This window comes from Chiloscyllium plagiosum, unplaced genomic scaffold (genome assembly GCF_037043375.1).
Source record: "Chiloscyllium plagiosum isolate Xiang-an unplaced genomic scaffold, Cpla_swu_hap1 HiC_scaffold_7, whole genome shotgun sequence".
Classification (NCBI taxonomy): domain Eukaryota; kingdom Metazoa; phylum Chordata; class Chondrichthyes; order Orectolobiformes; family Hemiscylliidae; genus Chiloscyllium; species Chiloscyllium plagiosum.
Genome location: NW_028270145.1, coordinates 6,690,478 through 6,716,232, shown reverse-complemented (window position 1 = coordinate 6,716,232; position 25,755 = coordinate 6,690,478). Strand labels below are relative to the sequence as shown.

Genomic DNA, 25,755 nt, shown 5'->3' with positions numbered 1-25,755 from the left:
AAAAGGCTGTGGATAGGATGAGTCAGCTGACCACAGCAGCATGATACAGAAGGTCATTCAAGAGAGGGAAGCAAAAAGACAAGTAGTTGTTATAGGCGATTCTATAATTAAGGTGATAGATAGTGTCCTTTGCGAGCTGGGTGGGGAGTCCCAGATGGTGTGTTGCCTGCCCGGTGTCAGGGGGTAGGACATCTCCGACCGGCTTGAAAGGATATTGGAGCGGTTGTTGTGGTCCACATTGGTACTAACAACATAGGCAAGCCTAGGAAGGAGGACTTATTTGGGGAGTATTAAGCATGAGGAAGGAAATTGAAGAACAGGTCCTCAAGGGTTATAATCTTTGGATTACTGCCCGAGCCATGTACTAATTGGCATAGGGATAAGAAAATTAGGGAAGTAAACATGTGGCTAAGAAATTGGTGTGGGAAAGAAGGTTTCCATTTCATGGGACATTAGCATCAGCTTTGGAACCGGGATGGTCTTCACCTGAAGTGTTCTGGAACCAGTGTTCTGGCAAAAAGGATAAATAGGATGGTCATTAGGACTTTAAACTTGTGAGTCGGGGGAAGGGAAAGGGAAAGCAACAGGGAGTATGGAGTCAAGTAGAAAGATAAGCAGCAGGTTAGCATGTGTGCAGGATTTAAGTTCATGGCAGACTAGGAATGAAGCAAAAGGGAAAGATAACTTAGGACACATTACTAGAGATGTTGGAAATCACGAGGCTAAGAAAATTAGCATTAAAGCACTTTACCTGAATGCTCGTAGTATTCGTAACAAAGTAGATGAATTAACGGCACAAATCATTGTGAATGATTATGATGTGGTAGGCATCACAGAGACGTGGTTGCAGGGGGTTCAGGACTGGCAGTTAAATATTCAAGGATTTACAACTTATCAAATAGACAGGAAGGTGGGAAGAGGGGGCAGGGTTGCCTTGTTAGTTAAGAGTGAAATTAAATCTATGGCACTGAATGACATGGGGTCAGATGATGTGGTGTCTGTGTGGGTGGAGTTGAGGAACCATAAAGGCAAAAAAAACCATAATGGGAGTTATGTACAGACCTCCCAGCAGTGGTCAGGACCAGGGGTGCAAGATGTATCAGGAAATAGATAGGGCATGTCAGAAAGGCAAAGTCACAGTGATCTTGGGGGACTTCAATAGGCAAATGGACTGGTTGAATGATGTTGCCAGTGGACCCAAAGAAAGGAATGCTTACAGGATGGCTTTTTGGAATATCATGTGATGGAGCCCACAAGTGAGCAGGCTATTCTGGACTTAGTGCTATATAATGAGCCAGACTTTATAAAAGATCTTAAAGTAAGGGAACACTTAAGAGGCAGCGATTATAATATGGTAGAGTTCAGTCTGCAGTTGGAAGGAGAGAAGGCAAAATCGGATGTAATGGTGTTACAGTTAAATAAAGGTAATTACAGGGGCATGAGAGAGGAACTGACGAAAATTGACTGGAAGCACAGCCTACTGGGGAAGACAGTAGAGCAACAATGACAGGAGTTTCTAGGTGTAATTGAGGACACAGTACAGAGGTTCATCCCAAGAAAAGAAAGATTATCCCGGTGGGGGAGGGGGATTAGACAACCATGGCTAACAAAGTAAGTCGGGAAATGTCTCAAAGAAAAAGAGAGAACCTGCAAAGTGGCCAAGAGCACTGTGAAATCAGAAGATTGGGAAGACTACAAAAACAGAGAATAACAAAGAGAGAAATAAGGAAGGAGAGGATCAAATATGAAGGTAAGCTAGCCAGTAATAACAGAAATGATAGTAAAAGTTTCTTTCAATACATAAGAAACAAACTAGAGGCAAAAGTAGAAATTGGGCCACTCCAAATTGATGCAAGAAGGCTAGTGCTGGAAGATAAGGAAATAGCTGACGAGCTTAATAAGTACTTTGTGTCAGTCTTCACAGTGGAAAACATGAGAAAACTCCCAATAATTAAGGGGAGTCAGGGGGCAGAATTGAGAATGGTAGCCATTACAAAGAGAAAGTGCTAGAAAGTCTAAAAATTGATAAATTTCCTGGCTCCGATGGGCTACATCCTAGAGTACTGAGGGAGATGGCTGAAGAAATAGCGGAGGCGTTGGTTGTAATATTTCAAAAATCACCGGAGTCAGGGAAAGTCCCAGACGATTGGAAAATGACTGTTGTAACCCCTTTGTTCAAGAAAGGATCAAGACAAAAGATGTAAAATTATAGGCTGATTAGCCTAACCTTGGTTGTATGTAAAATTCTAGAAACCATCATTAAGGATAAGATCTCTAAATTCTTGGAAGTGCAGGGTTGAATTAGAATAAGTCATCATGGATTTAGTAAGGGGGGGTCATGTCTGACAAACCTGTTAGAATTCTTTGAAGAGGTAACACGTAGGTTAGACCAGGGAAATCCAGTAGATGTTATCTATCTAGACTTCCAAAGGGTCTTTGTTAAGGAGTCTCACCGGAGGCTGCTGAGTAAGGTGAGGGCCCACGGTGTTCGAGGTGAGCTATTGGCATGGATTGAGGATTGGCTGTCTGACAGAAGCCAGAGAGTTGGGATAAAAGGTTCTTTTTCAGAATGGCAGCTGGTGACAAGTAGTGTTCCGCAGGGTTCAGTGTTGGGTCACAGATGTTCACTTTATATATTAATAATCTGGATGAAGAGACTGGGGGCATTCTGGCAAAGTTCACCGATGATACAAAGTTAGGTGGACAGGCAGGTAGTACTAAGGAGGTGGGGAGGCTGCACAAAGATTTAGACAATTTAGGAGAATGGTCCAGGAAATGGCTGATGAATTCAATGTGAGCAAATGCGAGGTCTTGTACTTTGGAAAAAAAGAATACAGGCATGGTCTATTTCCTAAACAGTGAGAAAATTCATAAAGCCAAAGTACAGACAGATCTGGGCGTGCTAGACCAGGATTCTGTAAATGTTGACTTCAGGTTGAATCCATGGTTAAGAAAGCAAATGTCATGTTGTCATTTATCTCAACAGGGTTGGAATGTAAAAGCAGTGATGAACTTCTGAGACTTTATACAGCTCTAGTTAGGCCCCATTTAGAATACTGGGTCCAATTTTGGGCCCCACACCTCAGGAAGGATATACTCGCTGGAGCGTGTCCAGCGGAGATTCACGTGGATGATCCCTGGAATAGTAGGCCTAACATACGATGAACGGCTGAGGATGCTGGGATTGTTTTCATTGGAGTTTAGAAGGTTGCGGGGAGATCTAATAGAAACTTACAAGATAAACTTACTTAGAAAGGGTGGACGCTGGGACTTTGTTTCTGTTCGGCGAGGAGACTAGGACCTGTGGGCACAGCCTTAGAATTAGTGGGGTTCAGTTTAGAATGGAAATGAGGAGACATTTCTTCAGCAAGAGAGTGATGGGCCTGTCGAATTCATTACTGTGGAGCACAGTGGAGGCTGGGACGTTAAATGTCTTCAAAGCAGAAATGGATAAATTCTGGATCTTGCAAGGAATTAAGGGCTATGGGGAGAGTGCAGGTAAGTGGAGTTGAAATGCCCATCAGCCATGATTAAATGGCAGAGTGGACTCGATGGGCTGAATGGCCTTACTTCCATTCCTATGTCTTATGGTCTTATGGATTGTGCAGGGTAGGTGCACTGGTCAGGGGTAAATATAGGGTAGGGGAATGGGTCTGGGTGGGTTACTCTTCAGAGGGTCAGTGGGGACTTGTTGGGCCAAAGAGCTGTTTCCACACTGTAGGGAATCTAATTCTAATTCTTGTAGGAACTTTAATTCTAAAGTGGTGGTCCAGCCATGATCCTATTGAGTGGTAGATCAGGCTCAAGGCACTGAATCATCTATTCCTGTTCCTATTTCTTATGGTCTTATGGTTTGATTCTATGAAATTTTATCTTATATTTCCACACTGTAAGTAATCTAATCTAATCTAAAAAAAACCTATGACAAAATGTTGTGTGACTTATATTTCTTCATATTTTTAAGGTTGGAAATTGTACCAAAGCCATGGAACAAGTCATTTTTGGTAGCACGAAACTTAATCAAGGCAAACCTTAATTCAGTGAATCCCACTATGTTGGCAGTCCTGGATCTCTGGCAAAGTTCTTTTCAGTGAGTTCTTATCCTAAAATTAAACATGGTAACTAAATCTTTAATTGAAATCAAACAACTTCCATTCTGGAGATTGCTTTTTCTTTAGTGGGTAGGAGAGACAATCAGCAATGGATTGTTGAGATTGTAATTATGAAAAAAAAACAAGTGCATGGAGACTTTAAATATGAAAAATAAAGTATGAGTTCACTCTACATCTTTAGCAGCATTCTAATTAGAAATCAGGTGTTGTGGAACAGATGCTGGCATTTGTCTACTCTTCCTTCTGCTGTATAAATGTTTGGTACAATTTAAACAGAAGTTTACTTCTGTAAACTTAACAAATTTTCATAGTTATGATAGCAAAGAATGACATTGATCATTGGATTACATTGTTCAGAGTAATTCCCAACCATGGACAATTGAATAACAAATCTTGTTATTCAAGACTTTCATTCCATTTCATTTTTAGCAATAGAAAATAATTAAAGTAATACAATGAAAAAAAATAGCTGGGTTCGAAGAAAGTATTTGTGTATTTATCCTGACCTTAATTATATTGTAAAATAAGAAAAGATTCAGGCATTCATAGCATAACAATGAGAAATAATGGTCCCAGTGAAATAGCAAATGTGATTCTGTAATGTAAAACAAATCAGTATTTCTTTGAGAATTATCTTATATTTAGTGACTATTACTCACCATTAATGCCATGTAATTAAAAAAAAGATTGATTCATTACTAAATGGTAGGTTAGAATTAGTTGAAATAATTAAGTATTAGTTGACCTCTGATAAAACTGGATGATGTGCCACTTGACAATGATGGAATGAATTTAACAGCCAAAGAAAAACTCACATAGTGTCAGGTCCTTGACCCGGATTTGGTCTCCAATCATTCCCCTCTGTCTCCCCAGCAGTCATTCACTGTTATTCCCTATTAGTGGGTTAGTTTTGTTAACATTCTTTCCTTTTGTTTCAATCAGTTGCTTATAAAAGTTAGTTTAAGCTCTGTGAACATGCATCTCCAATTGTGTGGCTAAGACCTTTAAAATAACTCTCCCAAAGGCATTAATCTCCATTTTATGTGAGTGTGTATCTGGTATATGATATTAGATTCATACTTGTTTTTGGCTCCTCTGTTTATGTATTTAAGGGATAAGATCAACTAATCATTTTTATTTTAGCACGAAAGGCACCCATCATAGAGTGGGCAATTCATGTTCGGTCTTTAGCAGTTCCACCTTATAAACGTCTGCCCCTGTAATTTTCTTTCTACCTAATGCACTGCACTACATATTGCCCTGGTATTGCTATCTATTTGTGCTCCCATCTACATTACTTAAGTTATGCCTGTTTAAAAGATTCTTTAAAAACCTTAAGAAGCAAAGGGAATCCATATATCGACAAAGATACATTTATGTATGTCACAAAATGATTTTTTTCTCTTGCCTTCTGTGACTTTGAAAATAGAGAGTATGATGCTTTTAAGTTTAGTTGCAATAAATTATAAATTTGTTATGAGTTTTTGCGATATTTTATTTGTTGTTGGAAATGGAATAAAATGGTGCATGAAAATAATTATTTTCCTTTTACAGGCAACTACGGTTCATTGATGTTGATGAATTTCGTAATCGTAAAGATTCAATGGAACTAACTACATTCCAGATCTTGTTTATGAGGCAAATTGAATCTGTGAAAGATAAACTTCTTAAAAAGTATGACCATTCAAAAAAAAAGTCAGAATTAATAATTATTTGTACTTCTTTCAATTTGGATTGATCCTCAAAATCTATAAAAAAGAGGGATGGGGATGGGGATGATGATGAGGATGGAGATGGGGCAGCAAATGCTTGATATACCATGGAAAATTGAAAACAAAAAGGTGGTGCAGTGGCTCAGTGGTTAGTACTGCTTCCTCACAGTGCCAGGGACCAGCATTCAATTCTAGCCTCAGACGACTATCTGTATGGAGTTTGCACATTCTCTCTGTGTCTACGTGAGTTTCCTCCCACAACCCAGAGATGTGCAGGTTAATTGAATTGGCCAAGTAAATTGCCCATAGTATTCAGGAAAATGTGTAGGTTAAGTGCATTAGTTAACGGTAGGGGAATGGGTCTGGGTGGGTTACTGTTCGGAGGGCTGGTGTGGACTTGTTGGGCCAGATGGCCTGTTTCCACAGTGTAGGGATTCTGATATCTTAATCATTCAATTTTGATGCATATTTTTCGAATAAACAAAGGTTCTCCCTAAAGTTATGTTTGTGTAATCTACAAGTAAAATAAATATTCAAATTTTTATAACTTTTATTTCCAGGGAAAAATAAACTTTCATATATATTTTATAACTGGTGTTTTTATGTAATGTGTTTTAGATGGTTTCCTGAAGTCCAAAATATTTATTACTTAGGAAATAAACGGAAGCAGGTTCCCAGTATTGCAAATCGTGCCAAATTAATGTCTTTCTTTAATTGTGCTGCTACTCTGATGACTTCACAACTTCAAAGCTTAACCCTAAAATCTATTCAAGACTACACGGATCTGATTGTACAGCGACCGGTACGTATGTCAACAATGTGCAATGTTATGCACATTTCTTCATTAATTAACATCGTGCAGTTAATAGAAATCTTCTTACAGTCATGTATCCCAGATAATATATTAAAGGTGTTACTTTATTGATGATCTTAGAAGGGAAGGTTTAAATTTACATTTTAGAGTTATTCCCTTCAAAATCTAATGTGTAAGCCACACCTGAGCATGACTCAATTGCCGAACATATTTGCTGCTGTTATAGTTGAAACAACAAAAAGTGGCACAATTCATGAATAAGCAATTTCAGAAATGGTTTCACCATTTTCTAACATGTATTATTGGAAAGCATGATAGCTCCAATTTTGCTATATTGCATATTATGTGTGCACATGACTGTTGTATGAGTGCACTAGTATCCATAAGATGGGAATGCTTGCATCGAACTTTATAATACAAAGCACTGATACCCATTTTGAATAGATTTCAGGGACCAGAAAAAATTTATCCGGCAAGATTGATTCCGACCACGCTTAGAGGGGAACTGTTAAATTTAACAATGGGTCAGCTCTTGTAACTACACACACTTCTTTTCTTTCTGCTCCAAATAATTAAATTATTTTACCAATATTGTATAAACAAATACAATCTGGTTTTTGCTTCATTCAGTTTATTTTGTCTTGTTTTTATTATAACTACAAAAAGAAGTGCTGGCATTCTGTGAGAAAACACTTCGAACAAGGTAGTTATCTTCAACAAAGAGAATAATATACTTGCAATAGCATCCATTGGCTGATGGAATTTTAAATGCAAAAAATGTTCATACAGCTATTTAAGATTCTTCTGTAAAATTCATGAGATGAGAAATGTGTGCATATTATTTTAGTAATAAGATCCATATCTACATTGTTCCTTTGTCCTTACAGACCATCAAAACTTGAATGGAATAATCACCTATATGTGATAGAATGAGATTCATTTATGTCATTATAATTACATGACTTTGACATGTGAAAAAGGAAGCCAAGTCTAGAATGAGCATGTGAAGAGAGAGGTCTTGGAGATATATACTAAAGAATTGTATTTGATAATCTGATATGTAAAGATTTGAATAAAGGAGTGTTACCTTTCAGAAAGAGTTGAAGAGCCTTATATTCGAGAGAAAGAACAAGTAGCCTCAGAGACGATGTATATGTGCAGATATCCACAGCTGGAGATATCCATACTGGTATCTCAATATGAAGATAGCAGTATTGTCTTAAAACACGAAATAAAGCATGGTTACAAATAGTGAGAGAAACCTTCAAAGTTAAGGCAGTCCTAGGGCACAGCTGAAAAGGGGGTTCTCCAAAAGTAGTAGAGAACTTTGAAGACTTAAAAGATGCAGCTGAGTAAAAAAGTGGGTGAAGTCTAATTCCATCAAAATTTGCCTTGCCCCAATTTAGAACTTGAATCTGTGGACAAGTTTTGTCCCTTTCCACAACTATTTTAAAATTAATAGATCAATGGTCACTGGTCCCAAAGTACTCCCCTACTTTCACTTCCATCACCTGTCCTGCCCTATTTCCCAAGAGTAGGTCGGTTTGCCCCACTTTGAGTAGGACCCTCTGTATATTGTTTGAGGAAACCTTCCTGAATGCACTTAACAATTTCCACCCTATCTTAGCGCTTAACGCTCTGGCAGTCCCAGTCAATGTTAGGAAAATTAAAATCCCCTACTATGGCACCCTATTGCTTCCGGCAATCTCCCTGCATATTTGTTCCTCTAAGTCCTGTTGCTTATTTGGGGGCCTATACTACAATGCCAATAATGTCACCATCCTCTTCGTATGTTTTAGCTCCAAACACAAAGCCTCACTGCATGATCTTTCAGTTATTTCATCTCTGGGTCCACTGCTGTATGTCATTTTTATAAATGACCTGGATGAGGACGTGAAGGTTAGTAAATTTACGATGACACTAAGATCGGTGGAGTTGTGACAATGTGGAAGGATGTTGCAGGTTTGCAGAGGCACATGGATAAGCTGCAGAGCTGGGCTAAGCGGTGGCAAATGGTGTTTAATGTGGAAAAGTGTGAGGTGATTCACTTTGGAAGGAACAACAGGAATAAAGAGTGCTGGGCTAATGGTAAGATTCTTGTCAGTGTAGATGAGTAGAGTGATCTCGGTGTCCATGTACACAGATCCCTGAAAGTTGCCACCCAGGTTGATAGGGTTGTTAAGAAGGCATATGGTGTGTTAGCTTTCATTGTTAGAGCGATTGAGCTTCGGAGCCACGAGGTCATGTTGCAGCTGTACAAAACTCTGTTGAGGCTGCACTTGGAGTACTGCGTACAGTTCTGGTCACTGCAGAGTTCAGAGGCGATTTACTACGATGTTGCCTGGTATAGAGGAAAGGTCTTATGAGGAAAGGCTGAGGAACTTGAGGCTGTTTTCATTAGAGAGAAGAAGGTTGAGAGGTGACTTAATTGAGACATATAAGATAATCAGAGGTTTAGATAGGATGGACATTGAGAGCCTTTCTTTCTCGCCTGGTGATGGCTAGTATGAGGGGACATAGCTTTAAATTAAGGGTTGATAGATGGAGGACAGATGTCAGAGCTAGTTTCTTTACTCAGAGAGTAGTAGGGCCGTGGAACGCCCTTCCTGCAACAGTAGTAGACTTGCCAACTTTAAGGGTATTTAAACATATGGATGAAAATGGAATAGTGTAGGATATATAGGCTTTAGGTTTGTTTCACAGGTCGGTGCAACATTGAGGGCTGAAGGGCCTGTACTGTGTTGTTATGTTCTATGTTCTAAGGTTCTGAAATCAGACCAAGACATCAGAAGATTTTGATATTCTGGTCGGGAAGAGACAGCAGAAGATTACAGGGCTAGAGAGCAGAAGACTGAAAGGCAAGACAAAAAAAACGCTGAAGTCTTTGAAGCTAAAGCAGAAAGTGGCAATACTCTGGAGAGGAAAAGTATAGAATCAGAAACTTTGACAGTAAGAAGGAAAAATCCAAGTACTCACCATTCAGATGTTTGTCGCAATACTTTTAATAGAATCCTTACAGTGTGGAAATAGGCCCTTCGGCCCAACAAGTCCACACCAATCCTCTGAAGGGTATCCCACCAAACCTATTCCCCATTACCGTACATTTATCCCTGACTAATGCACCTAACCTACACCTCCCTGAACACTATGAGCAATTTAACATGGCCAGTTCACCTAATGTGCACACCTTTAGAACGTGGAAGGAAACCAGAGCACCTGGAGGAAATCCATGCAGACACAGAGAGAATGTGCAAACACCACACAGACAGTCGCCCTGAGACTAGAATTGAACCCGGGTCCCTGGCGCTGTGAGCCACTGTGCCACCCACAGACTATGTGATAGTCTGCAGAATTGCAGCTTTACTGAGATCTTGCTACTAACTTGTCCATTTATAATGTGAAAGGCCCAGATCAAGATCAGAAGTGAGAATTCTGGAAGGGACAGTTCAGCGCTTTAGACTGGCTTCAGGCTTACATGTGAAGGAGCAGTGAATAAAGTCAGCACCTTTTGAAAGCTTAAGGTCCAATAGTTGATGTTTTGGTAAGAAGAAGTGTGGTAAGAAGAAGAAGGAGAATGATGCATTAACAAAAATTCAATGTATAATTTATCCCCTAAAGAGAGAAAGAATGAGATTTAATCAGTGATACCAGTGTTTGGGAGATTGAATGAAAGCCTTTGTAACGTCGCAGGTAGATAGGATAGTGAAGAAGGCGTTTGGTATGCTTTCCTTTATTGGTCAGAGTATTGAGTACAGGAGTTGGGAGGTCATGTTGCGGCTGTACAGGACATTGATTAGGCCATTGTTGGAATATTGCATGCAATTCTGGTCTCCTTCCTATCGGAAAGATGTTGTGAAACTTGAAAGGGTTCAGAAAAGATCTATAAGGATGTTGCCAGGGTTGGAGGATCTGAGCTACAGGGAGAGGCTGAACAGGCTGGGGCTGTTTTCCCTGAAGCGTTGGAGGCTGAGGGGTGACCTTATAGAGGTTTACAAAGTTATGAGGGGCATGGATAGGATAAATAGACAAAGTCTTTTCCCTGGGGTCGGGGAGCCCAGAACTAGAGGGCATAGGTTAAGGATGAGAGGGGAAAGATATAAAAGAGACCTAAGGGGCAATTTTTTCACGCGTATGGAATGAACTGCCAGAGGATGTGGTGGAGGCTGGTACAATTGCAACATTTAAGAGGCATTTGGATGGGTATATGAATAGGAAGGGTTTGGAGGGATATGGGCCAGGTGCTGGCAGGTGGGACTAGATTGGGTTGGGATATCTGGTCGGCTTGGACGGGTTGGACTGAAGGATCTGTTTCCATGCTGTACATCTCTAAGACTGTAAGTGTTACAGTGTTTTAGGAATTGAATAATCTTTCTTAGTGATACAGATCAAGCTGCCTCACAGAGAATGTATGTGCAGACACCCACAACCAGAGGTATACCAGACCTCAGTATGCCAATAGCTGCATTGACATATAGCATAAGATGAAATGCAATGCACTCAATGTTAAATTGTACCACTTAACATTCTGCATATAGTCTGATTAATTGCTTAGTATAATATCCTGCTACATTATTGTATGTAATGGACTGCATAGATTTAGCAAATTCCTCATGGGCAAATCTTTATTTGGATACAATTATTAAATGCTTAAAGAAAATCTTTATTTTATGCGTGCACACCCATTCAGATTTTATTAACGACAAGAAAATGCTAAAGAAGTAGAAGTGAAACCTAATGAGATATGTTTTCATTTCAATGTATATTTCTTGAATTTTATATTTAGGATTCCATACGTGTTTACGAACACCCAGGTTTCATTTTGCGACTGATTCTAAAAAACAACAGTGTTCAATTTGAACCAGAATTTAAAGATTTTGAAATAATATTCTTGAGTGTTTATGATGTCATGCTGACAACTGCAAATAAGGTGCCAAGAGTTGAGACAAAACTGTACACCGAATGGGTAAGTGAAGCTTACATTTGATTTATGTGAAAAATTAATACACTCCCAGCAATACTTTTATTTTAGCTCCTTTTAGTGGTAACTTACACGTTTTCATAATTGTTTTGAATGATACGAAATCAATTTTTTCTCAGAGGTTGAAAAAGACAAAATACTGGAGATGCTGAAAATCTGAAACAGAAAATGCTAGAGCAACTCAACATGTCTGGCAGCTTCTGGGGAGAGAGAAGCAGATTTAAAGTTTCAAGTTCAGTATGCCTTCATCAGTTCTGAAAAACGGCCATACCTGACTTGAAACATTAGTTCTGTTTCAGGATGTTGATAGTGGGGGATTCAGTGATGGTAACACTATTGAATGTCAAGGGGTGGTGGTCAGATTGCTTCTTATTGGAGATGGTCATTACCTGACATTGTGTGTGGCGTGAATATTAATTGCCACTTGTCAACCCAAGCCTGAATGTGGTCCAGATAATTGGTGAACATCCCACCATTTTATTTTATGATGAAGGGAAGGTCATTGACTAAGAAACTAAATAAGGTTGGTCCTAGGGCACTATTCTGAAGACCTCACGCAGAGATTTCCTGGAGCTGAATTGACTGACCTCCAATAATCACAATCATTTTCCTTTGTGCCAGGTATGACTCCAGCCAACGGACAGATGGCCCCCAATTACCTATTAATTCCAGCTTTGCCAGGGCTCCTTGATGCTATCCTTGCTCAAATGTGCCTTTGGTCTCAAGGGCTGTCACTTTTGCCTCACCTCTGGAATCTAGTTCTTTTGTCCATGTTTGAGCCAAGGTTGTAATGAGGTCAGGAGCTGAGTGGCCCTGGCAGAACCCAAACTTGACGTCAGTGAACAGGTTATTGCTGAGCAAGTGCTGTTTAATAGCATTGTTAATGAGAGCTTCCATCACTTTACTGATGATTGAGAGTAGACTGATTGGGCAGTAATTGGCCAGGTCAGACATTAGTTAGGCTTCATCTATTTAAGTGAGGCCTGGGAATTAAATGATGCCAGTGCCTCACTCACTGTTGCATTGTAATCTAGACTTGGTTCTTACAATGAATAGTCATCAGCAAGTTGCACACTTAAGCCCACATAATGCCTCAAACATGTAATAATATCCTCGAATCTTTAGTTTAGGATTCTGTGTGCTGACATTGGTTAACTTAATTAATGTTGTTTCTGCTATAATGTAATGTAGATATTTGCTTTCCTCAGATTCTGCCAGTTTGAAAACTCCTAAGGGGGAAAGGATACCAGTCTACAGCTAGTGAATCTGATCAAGTGCTTTTAATAATTCAAATTTCTCATAATTGAGGTTTTAGGCTGACAATCAATGAGTTAAACTGGATAGGTTTATCTTGCTGATGAGGATAAGATTTTAGAACAATAAACAAAATTATGTAGGTAAGGAGAAAAACTGATTCAGAATCAGAAGTCTTTTGCTACACCTTTTATTGTGGCTGGGAAGATATTTTGTGTTGGGGGAAGGGGGAATTGATGGAAGTTGGGCATATGCTGATTCGTGGTTCAGTGCATAGAGGAGAATTTAGAATGTTAAGACAACCAGTTGAAAGGAATTGAGGTGGAGGTGGTGAAGCAATGGTATAGGAATAAAAATGGGTTAAGGGACAGAAACAAATGGAAGTGAAAGAATAGGAATTAGTTTCAATAAATATGTAACAGAAAAACAAAGTAACTGCTGAGAGGATGCTTTATTCACAACTTCTAAAATATTATTTTAGCTGTTAGCAGCTGCTTTATCCACCGTACTATTTTGTATTACCCATTATCTTCTACTTGAAATGGAAAACAGAAGGAAACAGTGGGACTGTGGAGTGGAGGATGACATGTTTGGGACCTCTGTAGTTGAGTTGGTCAAAATTTGCGAGGTCCTAAGGATGTCCCAAAATTAGTGTACAAATGTTGAATGTTCATAACATTGAATTGCATATTAACGGCCCAACATCATGACGTAGTTGAACGTGCTGGTAAATGTTGCCCTGTCTGCTGCTGGGCTCTGGATTAACCCAGAAACTGATTTTTCTGTATAAAATTTAGTATAATTTTTGTTCCCTCCATTTAACTAAAGGGGCTGACATTGACAGGCAAAAAGTCCTCTTTGTACTCACAGAGAAGAAAATTCCTGAACTCCTGGTGTCCTAACAGGCATGGATCCAATTTATTCACTCTTCAGTGTCTTTGTTAAGATTTTGGCACTGATTTCTGGAGTATGCTGAATAAGTTTGCAGATCACACCAAAATGTGAGGCAGTGTTAAACCGATGAAGTAGTGCAATTAAATCTAAAATGATTTAGATGTGCTAAGGGAGTGGGCTACACAATGGAAATAATACTTAATTTAAATGATTGTAGGACTATCTGCCTTGGTAGAACCAAATGCAGAACAAATGCTTAAGTCATTGGGAACTATACTAAAAAGTGTTAACAGACTAAAAGATCTTGTAGTCATTGTGTTAAGATCCCTAAAGATTCATGACCAAAGGATCAATGTTTTTATTACTCCTGTGAACTGTTCCAGGGACCAATATTAAGGCCATTACTTTTTTGACATGCATAAATACCTGGACTTGGGTATAGGGATTATAAACTTGAAGTTTGAAGATGATACAAAGTATCTCAGTAAGTAGTGATTGGGGTGGCTTCAAACTTCATGTGGAAATGGAAAGACTGGTAAAACGGGCAAACACAGGAAAAATGCTATTGAATGTCAGTAACAGTGAAATGCTGTTTGGAAAAAAACACAAAGAGAGAGGCAGTAAAATCTAAATGGTACGATGCTGCAGGAGTTGAAAAAGCAGAGGGACCTTGGGTTGCAAATTCGTACACTTTTGAAGATGTTGAGGCAACATGATAAGGCAGTTGAAAAAGTATATTTGCTTATTCAACAGGGACGTTAAATGCAAAAACAAGGAGGGCATTCAAAACATGAAAACGTCCTTGGTCTGGCATCAACTGAACTTTTGTGTTCAATTCTGGGTATGAAAGTGCTGGTGTTGGACTGGGGTGGACAAAGTCAGAAGTCATATGACACTAGGTTTTAGTCCAACAGGTTTATTTGAAACCACAAGCTTTCAGAGCACTGCTCCTTCATCAGGTGAAGTGGAAGGAATCGCACAGGCACACACTTTATATGCAGAGAGATAATGGCACAATAATTCCAGGTAATTAGGAGTGCCATTAGATAGTACAAATGGTGTGAGTGGAGTGTTGACAGGCTGAATAACATGTCTTTGCTGGTGATCGAAGTGTCAAGCGGTGTGAGTAAAGTGTCAACAGCTGAATAGCAAGTGAAGGGATGATCTCTGATCCAATTGATTAAGGCGGAGACATAATTATGAAAAATCAAAAATAAGATGGTGCTAGAGACAAACCAAATGGCTTGAATAGCATTATAGATACAGGACTTGCATGACCAGGTCTAACCAAAGTAACAATTAATCCAAAAAACTGTACAAACTAATTAAGGTAGATAATAACAAATTATCAAGGTGATCATGTCAAAATAGAACAGTAAGGAAGATTTTACATGGAAAGTATAGTGAGGTTACATGTAGCATGACATGAACTCAAGATCATGGTTAAGACCATCCTCATGGATGTAGAACTTGGCTATCAGTTTCTGTTTGGCGATTCTGCTTTGATGTGCATCTTGAAGGTCACCTTGGAGGACCACTTACCTGAAGTTTGGAGGCTGAATATCCTTGTCCGTTGAAGTGTTCCCTGACTGGGAGGGAACATTCCTGCCTGGTGATATAAAGATAAAGGAGTTCACTGATATGGAGAAATTGGAGAAGCTAAGATTGTCCTCCTTACAACAACAATGGTTAAGGGAAAGCTCAAGTGTTCAAATTGGTGGGAGGTTTCGATACAGCAAGAGGGAAAAACCGTTTCCTTTGCCAATGAGGTGGTATTAAAAGTCATATATTTGAAATAACTTATATAAGAATGAGAGGGAAAATTATTTCACATAGTTATTGCGATTTGAAATACAGTACCTGAATGGATGGTGTAGTCAAATTCATAGGAACTTATGGAAGTAAATAAGATATTATTTGAAGAGAACTAATTTGTATAGTTCTGGAGAAAATGGGTTGTGGGATTTATTGGACAGCTCTTTCAAATTAATTGCAAACAGATCACTTCCATGTTTTATAATTCTGTGTGGAGAATTTGTAGTTAAAGCAACAGATGTGGAAATGATGGTTTTGGACTGGGGGGGACAAAGTCAGAAGTCACAGGACAGATGTGAAAAATTTGAGCAACTCCTCTACAATCCTTTTAGCTGTGATATTGCATAATGGAACAACCTCTGGAAATCTAGTGGATATATCCATTATTGTAAATGAATACTGATTCCCACTTTTTGTTTTAGGTAGGGGTCCTACACAATTAATTAAGACTCTCTTAAAAGGTTCCTTAAATGCAGGAATAGATATTAAAGGTACGGGTTTTGTTACTTCCTGTAGTTTTCCAATTACCTGTTATTTATGACATGTCTGGCAAAATTCAACTACATCTTTGTGCAGTCCAGGCCAGTAAAAATGATTTTGTATTTTAGCTTGAGTTTTTCTTACCCCTAAATGACCCTCTACTGGTAGCTCATGTGCCACCCGCAACACCTACTTTCTATAACTCACTGGCAATATGACTTGATGAATTCTGCCCATTTCTCATCTGCCTGAATATGTGCTGGTCTCTATTTCCTTATTAAGACATAATTTTTAAGATAATAACATTCAGGGATACATTTAGTTTCTTTTTCTGTGTATGCCTTTTGATACAACTGCTTTAAATTTTCACCTTTCTGCTATAACTAAGCTGATTTATCTGAGTAAAGACATCTGCTATGTCATCTAACTGCTCCTGGCTTGTGTGAACCATCTGATTAAATAGGGTCTCTGCTAATTCCACTTCAACTTTCTTATATATACTCTTTGATCTCTCTTGTTTTAACTGGTAGCTTTGTGACCTCATTATCACACAGTCTGGAAAAATCCCAGGATATGAGTCCTGCAATAGTTTAGTTGCCTGAGTTTCCACTGGCTTTTCAACCACAGTAGACAGCATTCAGACCTGTTAACCAGCTATATCATTAGGAAGGACAAATTGTATTCCTGGAGCTGAGAGTCTGTCCAGTACTCCTACCACAACTTTTCCACTCTTCACTGGACACTTTAACCTCAGTCTACATAATTGAGCATTTCTTGTCTCACCGTGAATTCCCGTTACTAGTGTCTTTTCTGGCAATAGTTTTCTCATCTTTCAACATCACCGATTTAGAGGACCTTGTATCTCTTAATATTGTAACTTCTTTAGCTGCTACTCCTGGCCTATGCAAGTAAATTTTACCTTTGCAGGTATGTGGTTTTAGAAGATCTGGCACTTCTTCCTTAATCAACCACTCTGGTGCAGCTTTCTAGCTTCCATTGTTCTTTCAGCTACCACTCCAACAAAATTCATTGGCTTATCCTGTTTTCCTAATTGGCTTCCCAGTGTTTTTCCTAACCCACCAACCTGTGATTTCATGTGGCTATTTTATTGATGTGAAAACACTGGAACCTTTTAACTTCTCTTTCCCCTTCAAGGGTATCCTTTTTACCCTGTGGTAAATTATCCTTATGATCTTCACCGAGATCTACCTTTCCCTTTCCACGTGAGGATTTCTCTTTTCCCCAATTTCTGTCCCTCCCAGATTGAAATTGATTTTGGAAACCAACTTTGATTTATGCACCAACTCATAATCATCAGCCACTTCGGCTACTCATCTTGCTGTTTTAACTCTGCTCCTCCACGAGTTCTCACTATTTCAGGAAGTGAATTTTTGAACTCCAAAATAATTGTCTCTCTAAGAATTTCATAGGTTTGCTCTATTTTTAATGTTCTTATCCACCAATCAAAATTACTTTGTTTGGTCCTTTCAAATTCAATGTAGGTTTGACCAGGTCCATCCTTAGATTCCTGAAGCGTTGTCTGTAGGCTTCTGGCACAAGTTCCCATGATGGCTTTCTTCACCTTCTCATATGCCCCTGTGATACCTCCTGTGATATGATGCAAATATCTCACTAGCTCTATCTACAAGTTTTGTTTGGATCAATAAAACCCACATGGTCATTGGCCACTGCATTTGTTTAGCCACCTTTTCAAATGAGATTTAAAAAATGCTTCCATAATCCTTCTCATCAAATTTAGGCAATGCTTGAATATATTTAAACAGTTTCTCACCAGGCCTTTGGCTACCATGGGTTTGCTCACCCTCACTCTCTTCCTCATTAATCTTACCTTCAGCCTTCATCTCCATCCTTTTAAAATGACTTTCCTATCTAAGTGCCAATTTCTGAAGTTCAAACTCCCTCTCTTTCTTCCTTTCCTCTCTTCTTTTCTCTCTCTTCTCTTTCTGCTTTAGATTGTAATTCAAGCCTTTTCATTTCTGTTGCCATTTCCTTGTCTTTTGCCTCTAACTCAAGCTGCTTAGCTGCTTCATTTTCAATTAAACTTTAGCCATCTCTAAGGATTCTGATGGTGTTTCCAGCAAATTTAAATGCTGAGCTATTGCTGTAATTATCTTTCTTTCCTCATGGAAGGAGGCAATTCCAACTCCAGCTTGTCTGATAATTTCAGCAGCCTGGGCTTAATCACCGTTTTTAAAACTCTCAAAGACACTTCTTCCATCCCCAGAAAATGCTTGGTGTCTGAAACAGCCTTTGCTATCCCAAGCACTGTTTAAACCAACCAAATTCAACGCCCAGAACAAAAGACAGTAACACCGGCCACTCTCAGCCTTTGAGTCCAACAACCCTAATCCAATTTGGAACCATAGAATAAATCCCACAAAGAGCCCCCAATCTGTTATGGACCAAGCCAGACGCTAACTTTGCTAGTTGTTTTAAGCAAGTTTAAGCAGATATTCCAGGAATGATGCAGCGAGTCAAACCACTTAGTTTTAAACAAAACAGAATTTATTTACAAGATTACTGAATGAAACACAAACAAAAGAGAACAGAATATATAATAACTTAACCTATCTGAAAATTCAACAGATTACCCCAACTGAATGATGTTGTTTCAAATACTTGCAACAATCTCCATAAACACCACTTGGCACAAAAGGTAAAATCAAACACAGGGTCTTACAGGAGAGAGAGAGAGAGGGATGCAGAGAGATTCAACATGGAACATCTTCTTCCAGGTAGCTGTTTATTGCACCAGCAGCCTCAAAACTGACTTGCTAAAACCATACCAAACCAGAGAAAAGGTGAGCTGGGAGAACTGGCCATTCCCCTTTCATTGTACATTTTTCTTATACTTGAAAATCTTTTGCCTGAGGCAGTATCTGTTAACGAAAGTGAAACTGGCTCTAAAACCCTTCAAACCTAGACCCTTCAGAATTGATGCTTTTACGACTTATCTGAAAAACATCACAAAGAACAGCGTAACCATATTAAAGGAGCAGCATCGTAACAATACAGCTGCAGGGATGGGTGTGAGGTTGGTTTGGGAAGGAATGTTTAGCCATGATGATGAAGTCATCATTATGTGGGGTGGACTCGAAGGTCTAGTTGGTCTTTTCCATATAATTAGTTTAGTACTTTGAAGACTGGTAAGTGAGTGACTTTGTTGCCTGATTAAAGTGCAACAGTATAGATAATCAATTGCCTGGCAATTGGGTAAGTTTAATCTTGACAAAAGCATGGGAGACAGAACAAACCTGACTGAAATGGTAATATCTGACACTACAAAGAAGTTGTTACTGCTCGGTTGACTAAACATGAAGCTGCTATGTGCTTACTGAGGAGTTCTAGGCTCATTCCAATTCAGCAACTTGCTGTGAAATCTTTGTTCATATTTTGACAGCTGTGGAAAATTCCACCAAATCATCTGAGGCAATCCACAATATTCTCTGTGAAAGACCGCTCCAATTCTTTTAAAACAAGGTGAATTTGCACTATCCTGTTGATGCTAATCCAGATATGTAATCTTACCAAAACCTAAACAGTTCTTTCTTGGCCATACTCTAGCTTGCTGCAAGTTTCATTGAAATCTGTCTATTAATTTTTGATTACATTGTTTATAAACAGACAAATAGATGAATAAACAAGGGCTGAAAACATGACATTTGCCTAATTTCAATGGTGAAGGTCATTAATGGCTCTTTAAACTTTGTGGAATCCTGCTACTTGGTAAAAATTACAGTTTCTTTGACAAATTGATAAGGAGGTTGGTGAAATAGTTCCAGTACAAAGAAAACACCTGTAACATGCCTGGTCCAGCTGTGTACATTTGATTAATGCTCTGGATGTAATTCAAGAAACCTTGGAATGACTACTTGGGTACACATTCACTGTTGACCTTTGCATCGATTGGCAAAGTAGTGCCTGCAGTAAAGGTAAGCTACAGGTTTGACTAAGCATGTGCTGGACCTCATTGACAGCTACCTTTTGCAATGTACAGCTTCAACCAGCACTGCTGCTGAGTCACTAGGATTTAGGAAAACTTTGGTTTATGTATCCTGTAGTTAGGATGCCTGCAGATAGAAACTGCATGCCTTGCTGACTTGGCCTCTACCCTTTTTCCAGGATATAGGACATTACTAACAATACACTAATATTAATCTTTATAGGATGGGCAAATTCTTAAAACTGGAAGACTTGCAGGTAGTAGACCATATGAGAAAGCACCAAACAAATATTGAAATAAAAATGTTAACAAAAACTTTATGACACTTTTTAACCCTTCTATTGTAGCCCTTTAAACTTGCTTTACTCACTGTGGTAATGCTGGATGCTTCATTTGTACAAATCTGAGATTATACTACATGCAGGAAATAATGATGGAAAATGGGACATGTGTAAATCATTGACTTGGAAATTCATGGGACTGATCCTAACCTACTAGAGTAATATTGTTGGAAGTGCAGCAGAATACTCATTCGCACATGAAAATCTGAAATTCTGTTAAAGCCAAAGGAGTGGGACTAACTGCAAGGAACTTCCTGACCTTAATTTTTTTCTTCACTTAAATATACCCACATTTGGATAAGTACATCCAATATCTTGCCAAGGTAATGCCAGCATCAGTGGAAATTATGCTTACCTGCTCAAATCTATTTCCAATTCTTCTGAAATTGGGCAGTAATACAGAGGAGAATTAAGGCTGAATGGTCTGCAGGAGGGCCCAAACCGCTCAATTTATTTTGCTTGTCTATGAAATCTCATTTAATGGGAGGACAAATTGGGCAGACTGTTTGCTTGCTTTGGGAGGTATGTAATTAAGAAATATGATGATGTACCTGATCCCTGATGCCTTCCTGCTTAAATTCTGGGCATAAAGGCCACTCTGAGAGAGAAAAATAAAACTCCCAGTCATACTTGGAAATGAACATACTGGTCAAACCGGATTATCATTTTGAAGAATGCAAGAGGAGTCAGATATTGCCTGATTACCAAATGAGGCCGTTAAGTTGCCACTTAATAACTATTCATGGACCTCATAACGCTGCCACTGTTCAACCCATCAGGTCTGTGGCTGTTGAAGGCCATCTCTCTGCTTGTGTTACTGAGCCTACTGAACCCCTCCCTCTCCCTGCATTACTCACTTGTGGTCTGTGTCCCTCTGTGATCCCTCTGTGACAGGACTCCAGTACCTGTATTTTCAGCAGCAGCCACAGCCTCTCCAGTCAATCCTGAGCATAAGAGTTGCTGAACATGAGAATTGCTGAACATGAGTTGCAGACTTCTGATTGACTGGTCTCGGAAGGTGAGTTATCCATCCCTGGGATTGAAAATCCAGAAGGAAGGCTCCCAGGTGGCTTTAACACTGACTGGCTTGTGGATTGGCAGGTCCTCCTGAGAAGAGAACTCAGAACTTTTGTGGCTGTCCTGTTGGCAGGCTAAGCTCTTATAGCCCCAATAAGGTTTTTCCTATTGCATCACTGGACAAAGATGTAAACTCACTGGCTTTGGGGCTCCTAGCTTGTCAGTTATTAAAATTATAATCCAGAAAATGGGAATCTGTATTGGTGACCTCTGCCCCTCGTTTGATCAATTTTCTGCTATGCTACTGACTAAGATTGCCACAGAAGCATATATCCCACAAAATACAGTTACTATTGGAGTTGCTTATTATGCACTTCTAAGAAATGCTTTTCCTTTTTCTTCCTTATAGTCTGGTATTCAGACCACTCTGAAACCAATAATCTTGGACGAAATCCTAGAGGAAAACAAAAAGAAAGTTAAAGATATTATTGCCAAAGAAAGTTTGGGACCCCAAGAGCATATCAAACTGTATGATAAATATACTATGCTCATTAATAGACAAGCTGATTTGGACGTGGAGCAATTCCTGAATGAAGAACATACTTTTGAAGAGAATGCACAGGAAATTATTAAGTACCTGAACCTGAAAGAGGAAATTAAGTATCAGTCTCAAAAGGTACCTATTAGCTCAGGTTTAAATGATAAATTATAAGTTATGTTGTTTATATAAAGTGTTATTGTAAATACATTTTAATTGTTACAGCTATTGCTCCATTTTCTTAATTACTCCATTTATGAAGCATCTTAATCTACATTTGATAACTGATTACTGAAGGGTAGTATTAACACTACTGCATTAACTAGCTAGCTGATCATATAATGAAAGAATTTCTTTCTCGCACTATTGTGTTTTTCATGTGGCTATATAAATATACTTATTTATTTTGTGTACTTGCCTTAATCTTTGCTCTAGGTTGTTCGCCTGGGGATGTTTGAGGTGCACTGTGATGAACTCATAAGAGCTCTTGTGAAACGGGCGGAAACTCTATATGAGAAACTTCTGAACAAGTTAAACAAATATCATCAGGATGCAAATAAAGCGTTAGTACTATTCCAAACTCTGCTTCTGAAAAATGTATCTTTTTTATAAGTCCCTGTATAATTTCACAACCTTTCAAACACAACAGTTGGAGATATTTCCGAATAAACTTCCCCAAATCTTATTTATGCTGCTAAACTGCGCAGCACTTTTTTCCAATCTCTGCTAGACCCTACATACTAAATTCAAACATAGTAAATGGTATGCAGTCTACCTGATGCCAGAGTGAGGGTGATTTCAAACTATCTTGAAAGGGTGATCTTCTTTTGTGATGAGGGCTCACATGTCTGACCGTCTCCCTGGAGAGTTGCACTCTCTTGCAGTATTGGCTCTTGGTCATTTCATGGGTATTTTTTGATGAAAGCTTTTGTGCCTAGGATATAGTTTCCATTAAATTCCTGCCTCTCATCCCTTTTCTCTGCCCTCTGAAAATTCGGGGCCCTGCACTTCCTGTGAAAGGCTTTGCTTCTTATTGCCATTGTACCCAAAGATTGAGAGCTGTGTACCCAACTGCAATTTGCTGCTTTCACTATGCTCAAGGTGTATCCAGTAATATTTTAGTCACTTTGCTCCCATCTGTCATACCCATCCACAATTCCAGGAGGGTGGTGACCTGCAGTACTGCCCTGGACAATATCCTATGCATTCAGTTGTTTCTCAGTGGTGCATGAAGTTGATTAAATTATCTGAAGACTGACATTTGTAATGCTAGAGACCTCAGAAGAAAAGGCAATAGGCCATCCACTCAGTTACTCTGACTGAAGATAATTGCAAATGATTTTGCATGAATCTGTTGGATTCTCCCAGAATTGAAGAAAGGAAGAATATTTGTGGATTCTCCTGTTTCCCCGATGCAATGTTTAATTGTCCACAGCTGGATGTGGCTGAATATATTGCATAGTTTAGCTCTGATCCATTGGTTGTGGGATCACTTCACTCTGTCTGTTGCATACTGCTTCTGCTGTTTGGCGTGTAAGTGGTCCTGGGTTGGAGCTTCATCAGCTTGACACTTCATTTTTAGATGTCCCTGGTGCTCTTTCTGACATACATTGTTGCACTCTTCACTAAACAAGAGTTGGTCCCCTGACTTGATTCTAATGGGTAAAGTCGGGAAGCATGCCAGACCAAGAGGTCACAGATTGTGGCTCACCTCAATTCTGCTCCTGCAGCACATGGTCAGAGATCCTCTTGTATGCCCAATTTTGCATTGCTGGATCTGATTGAAATCTATTTCATTTAGCATGGCAATAGTACCAATCAACACAATGGAGGATAGACAGATAGTTTGATGACAGTTAGTCCATGTCGAGTTCCCTTTTTTTGAATCTCTCATAATCTACCACAGACCTAGTGTAGTAACTACATCTGAGCTCAGTTAATACTGGCGCCACTTAGCCACTCTTGGTGAAGGACACTGAAATTTCTCACCCACAGTAAATCCTGTATCCTCAACTAACTGATTCATAAGCTGAGGTGGTAATTGTGGTGAGGTGGCAGTGGTAACCAGGAGGACGTTTCTCTGCTTCTGTTTGACCTGATTACAAGATATATCTTGGGGACCAAATTCAATGTTGAGGACTCCCAAGCCAACTCCTTGTCAACCATACACCACTGTGTTGAGGTAGGTAAAAACAATGACTGCAGATGCTGGAAACTAAATTTTGGATTAATGGTGCTGGAAGAGCACAGCAGTTCAGGCAGCATCCGTGGAGCAGCAAAATCGACCTTTTGGGCAAAAGCCCTGGATACCTTTCACGAGTATTTTCATTTGGTAGGACAGGACATATCCGGTGTTAGAGATTGTCTGTCTGTAAGAGACAATTCTGTAAGAATTACTTACTGTTGCTTGACTAATTTGTGGATGGCTTCCCCAAACCTCCTGTTGTTGGTAAGAAGGACTTCAGAACTGAGTTTGCCAATGTTGTTTATGGTGTGTATATTCAATCCTTTCTTTTGACTTTGTAGCAGTTTGATACAGCTGAGTGATTTGCTAAGCTATTTCAGATGTTATATAAGAGTTGCCCATATTAAATGCATCTGCAGTCACATGTAGCTGAATGCAGTTGAGGACAGCAGATTATCCATCCTCATTGTGAGACCACATCTCCTTAGTGCGATCAGTTCTCTTTTCTGACTTGATTGAATCCCTGCCCACTCCTTCATTTACCTGCGTGACTTGGATTCTGTTGAGCATGACCATTTCTTAGCAACCTCACAACCTACCTGTTGTTGTCACAGATTTTTACAACCTCTATTCCATATTCCATGATGTACTTTACAATATCTCATAGTCAACTTCTTTATAATACCTGTCCTCTTGTCTTTCTAAACTATCCACCACTGCAGCATTCAATCACACAACCGATAATCTTTCCCTTGGAATATCTTCTCCATTATGTTTCTCTGACCTCTTTGGTTTAACCTTGAGTTAATTAGTTCTGTTTTATTAATGACAGGTTATGTCTTGAATTTGAGAAAATAGCAGAGAAAGCCCTGATGACACCTCCAAATACACAAGCATTAATGGAGTTGAAGGTAATTTTTTGCTATGCAAATAAGATGGTGTGAAAATTAGGTACAAATGAAAATGTACCTAATTAATTAGGAACTAATTTGCACTAATTAAGAAATAGTGCAAAGCAAACTGTAGTGTGTTAAGCCTTATTACAACAGTACAGAATATTGGTGAGGCCACATCTGGAGCACTGTGTACAGTTTCAGTTGTATACTTAAAAAAAATACTGGCATTGGAGGCTGCTCAAAAGAGATTCATGAGGCGGACTCCTAGAATGAAGTGTTTGATTTATCAAGAATGGCTAAGTATTTAGACTTATTGTGATTAGAATTTAGAAAAATTGAAGGTGATCTTATTGAAACATAGAAGATTCTAAGGGAGCTTGGCAGCGTTGATGTTGAGAAGATGTTTCTAATGAAAGTTGAAACCTGGGTCAGATTAATGTCAGTGATGATGAGTTTTCACTAAATAAAAATTTTGAGGGAAGAATCTACTAATTTAGAAAGGACAACATGGGACCATTATATTTATATCTGACTTGCCCTCCCACCTCACCTCTTCCAAATCCATAATAGCAAAATAAACATAGGAAATTTTATATGTGGTAATATGGTTACTTTTCGAAACTTGTGCACTGTGAGTTTTTGGAAGAGGAGTAATATAAATGCATAGGTGGAAGATGACAATGATTCCAAAAAAATGGATATCTTAAAAGGTGCTATGTTACAATATTGGTGCAGAGTTGTATTATATGACATCC

At 39.0% G+C, this 25,755-nt stretch overlaps 1 protein-coding gene across 2 annotated transcripts in view; it reads left to right on the top strand.

Annotated features, from left to right (window-relative positions):
- The window catches only part of dnah7 (dynein, axonemal, heavy chain 7), a 417,860-nt gene that overhangs the window by 51,344 nt on the left and 340,761 nt on the right, over positions 1-25,755 (top strand). For both annotated transcript variants that reach the window (XM_087988680.1, XM_043692898.2), the window contains exons 8-14: positions 3,965-4,090; positions 5,667-5,786; positions 6,443-6,626; positions 11,422-11,601; positions 21,791-22,057; positions 22,355-22,482; positions 24,937-25,015. In XM_087988680.1, the coding sequence (XP_087844806.1) occupies positions 3,965-4,090; positions 5,667-5,786; positions 6,443-6,626; positions 11,422-11,601; positions 21,791-22,057; positions 22,355-22,482; positions 24,937-25,015 (1,084 nt within the window). The remainder of the gene's footprint in view (positions 1-3,964; positions 4,091-5,666; positions 5,787-6,442; positions 6,627-11,421; positions 11,602-21,790; positions 22,058-22,354; positions 22,483-24,936; positions 25,016-25,755) is intronic.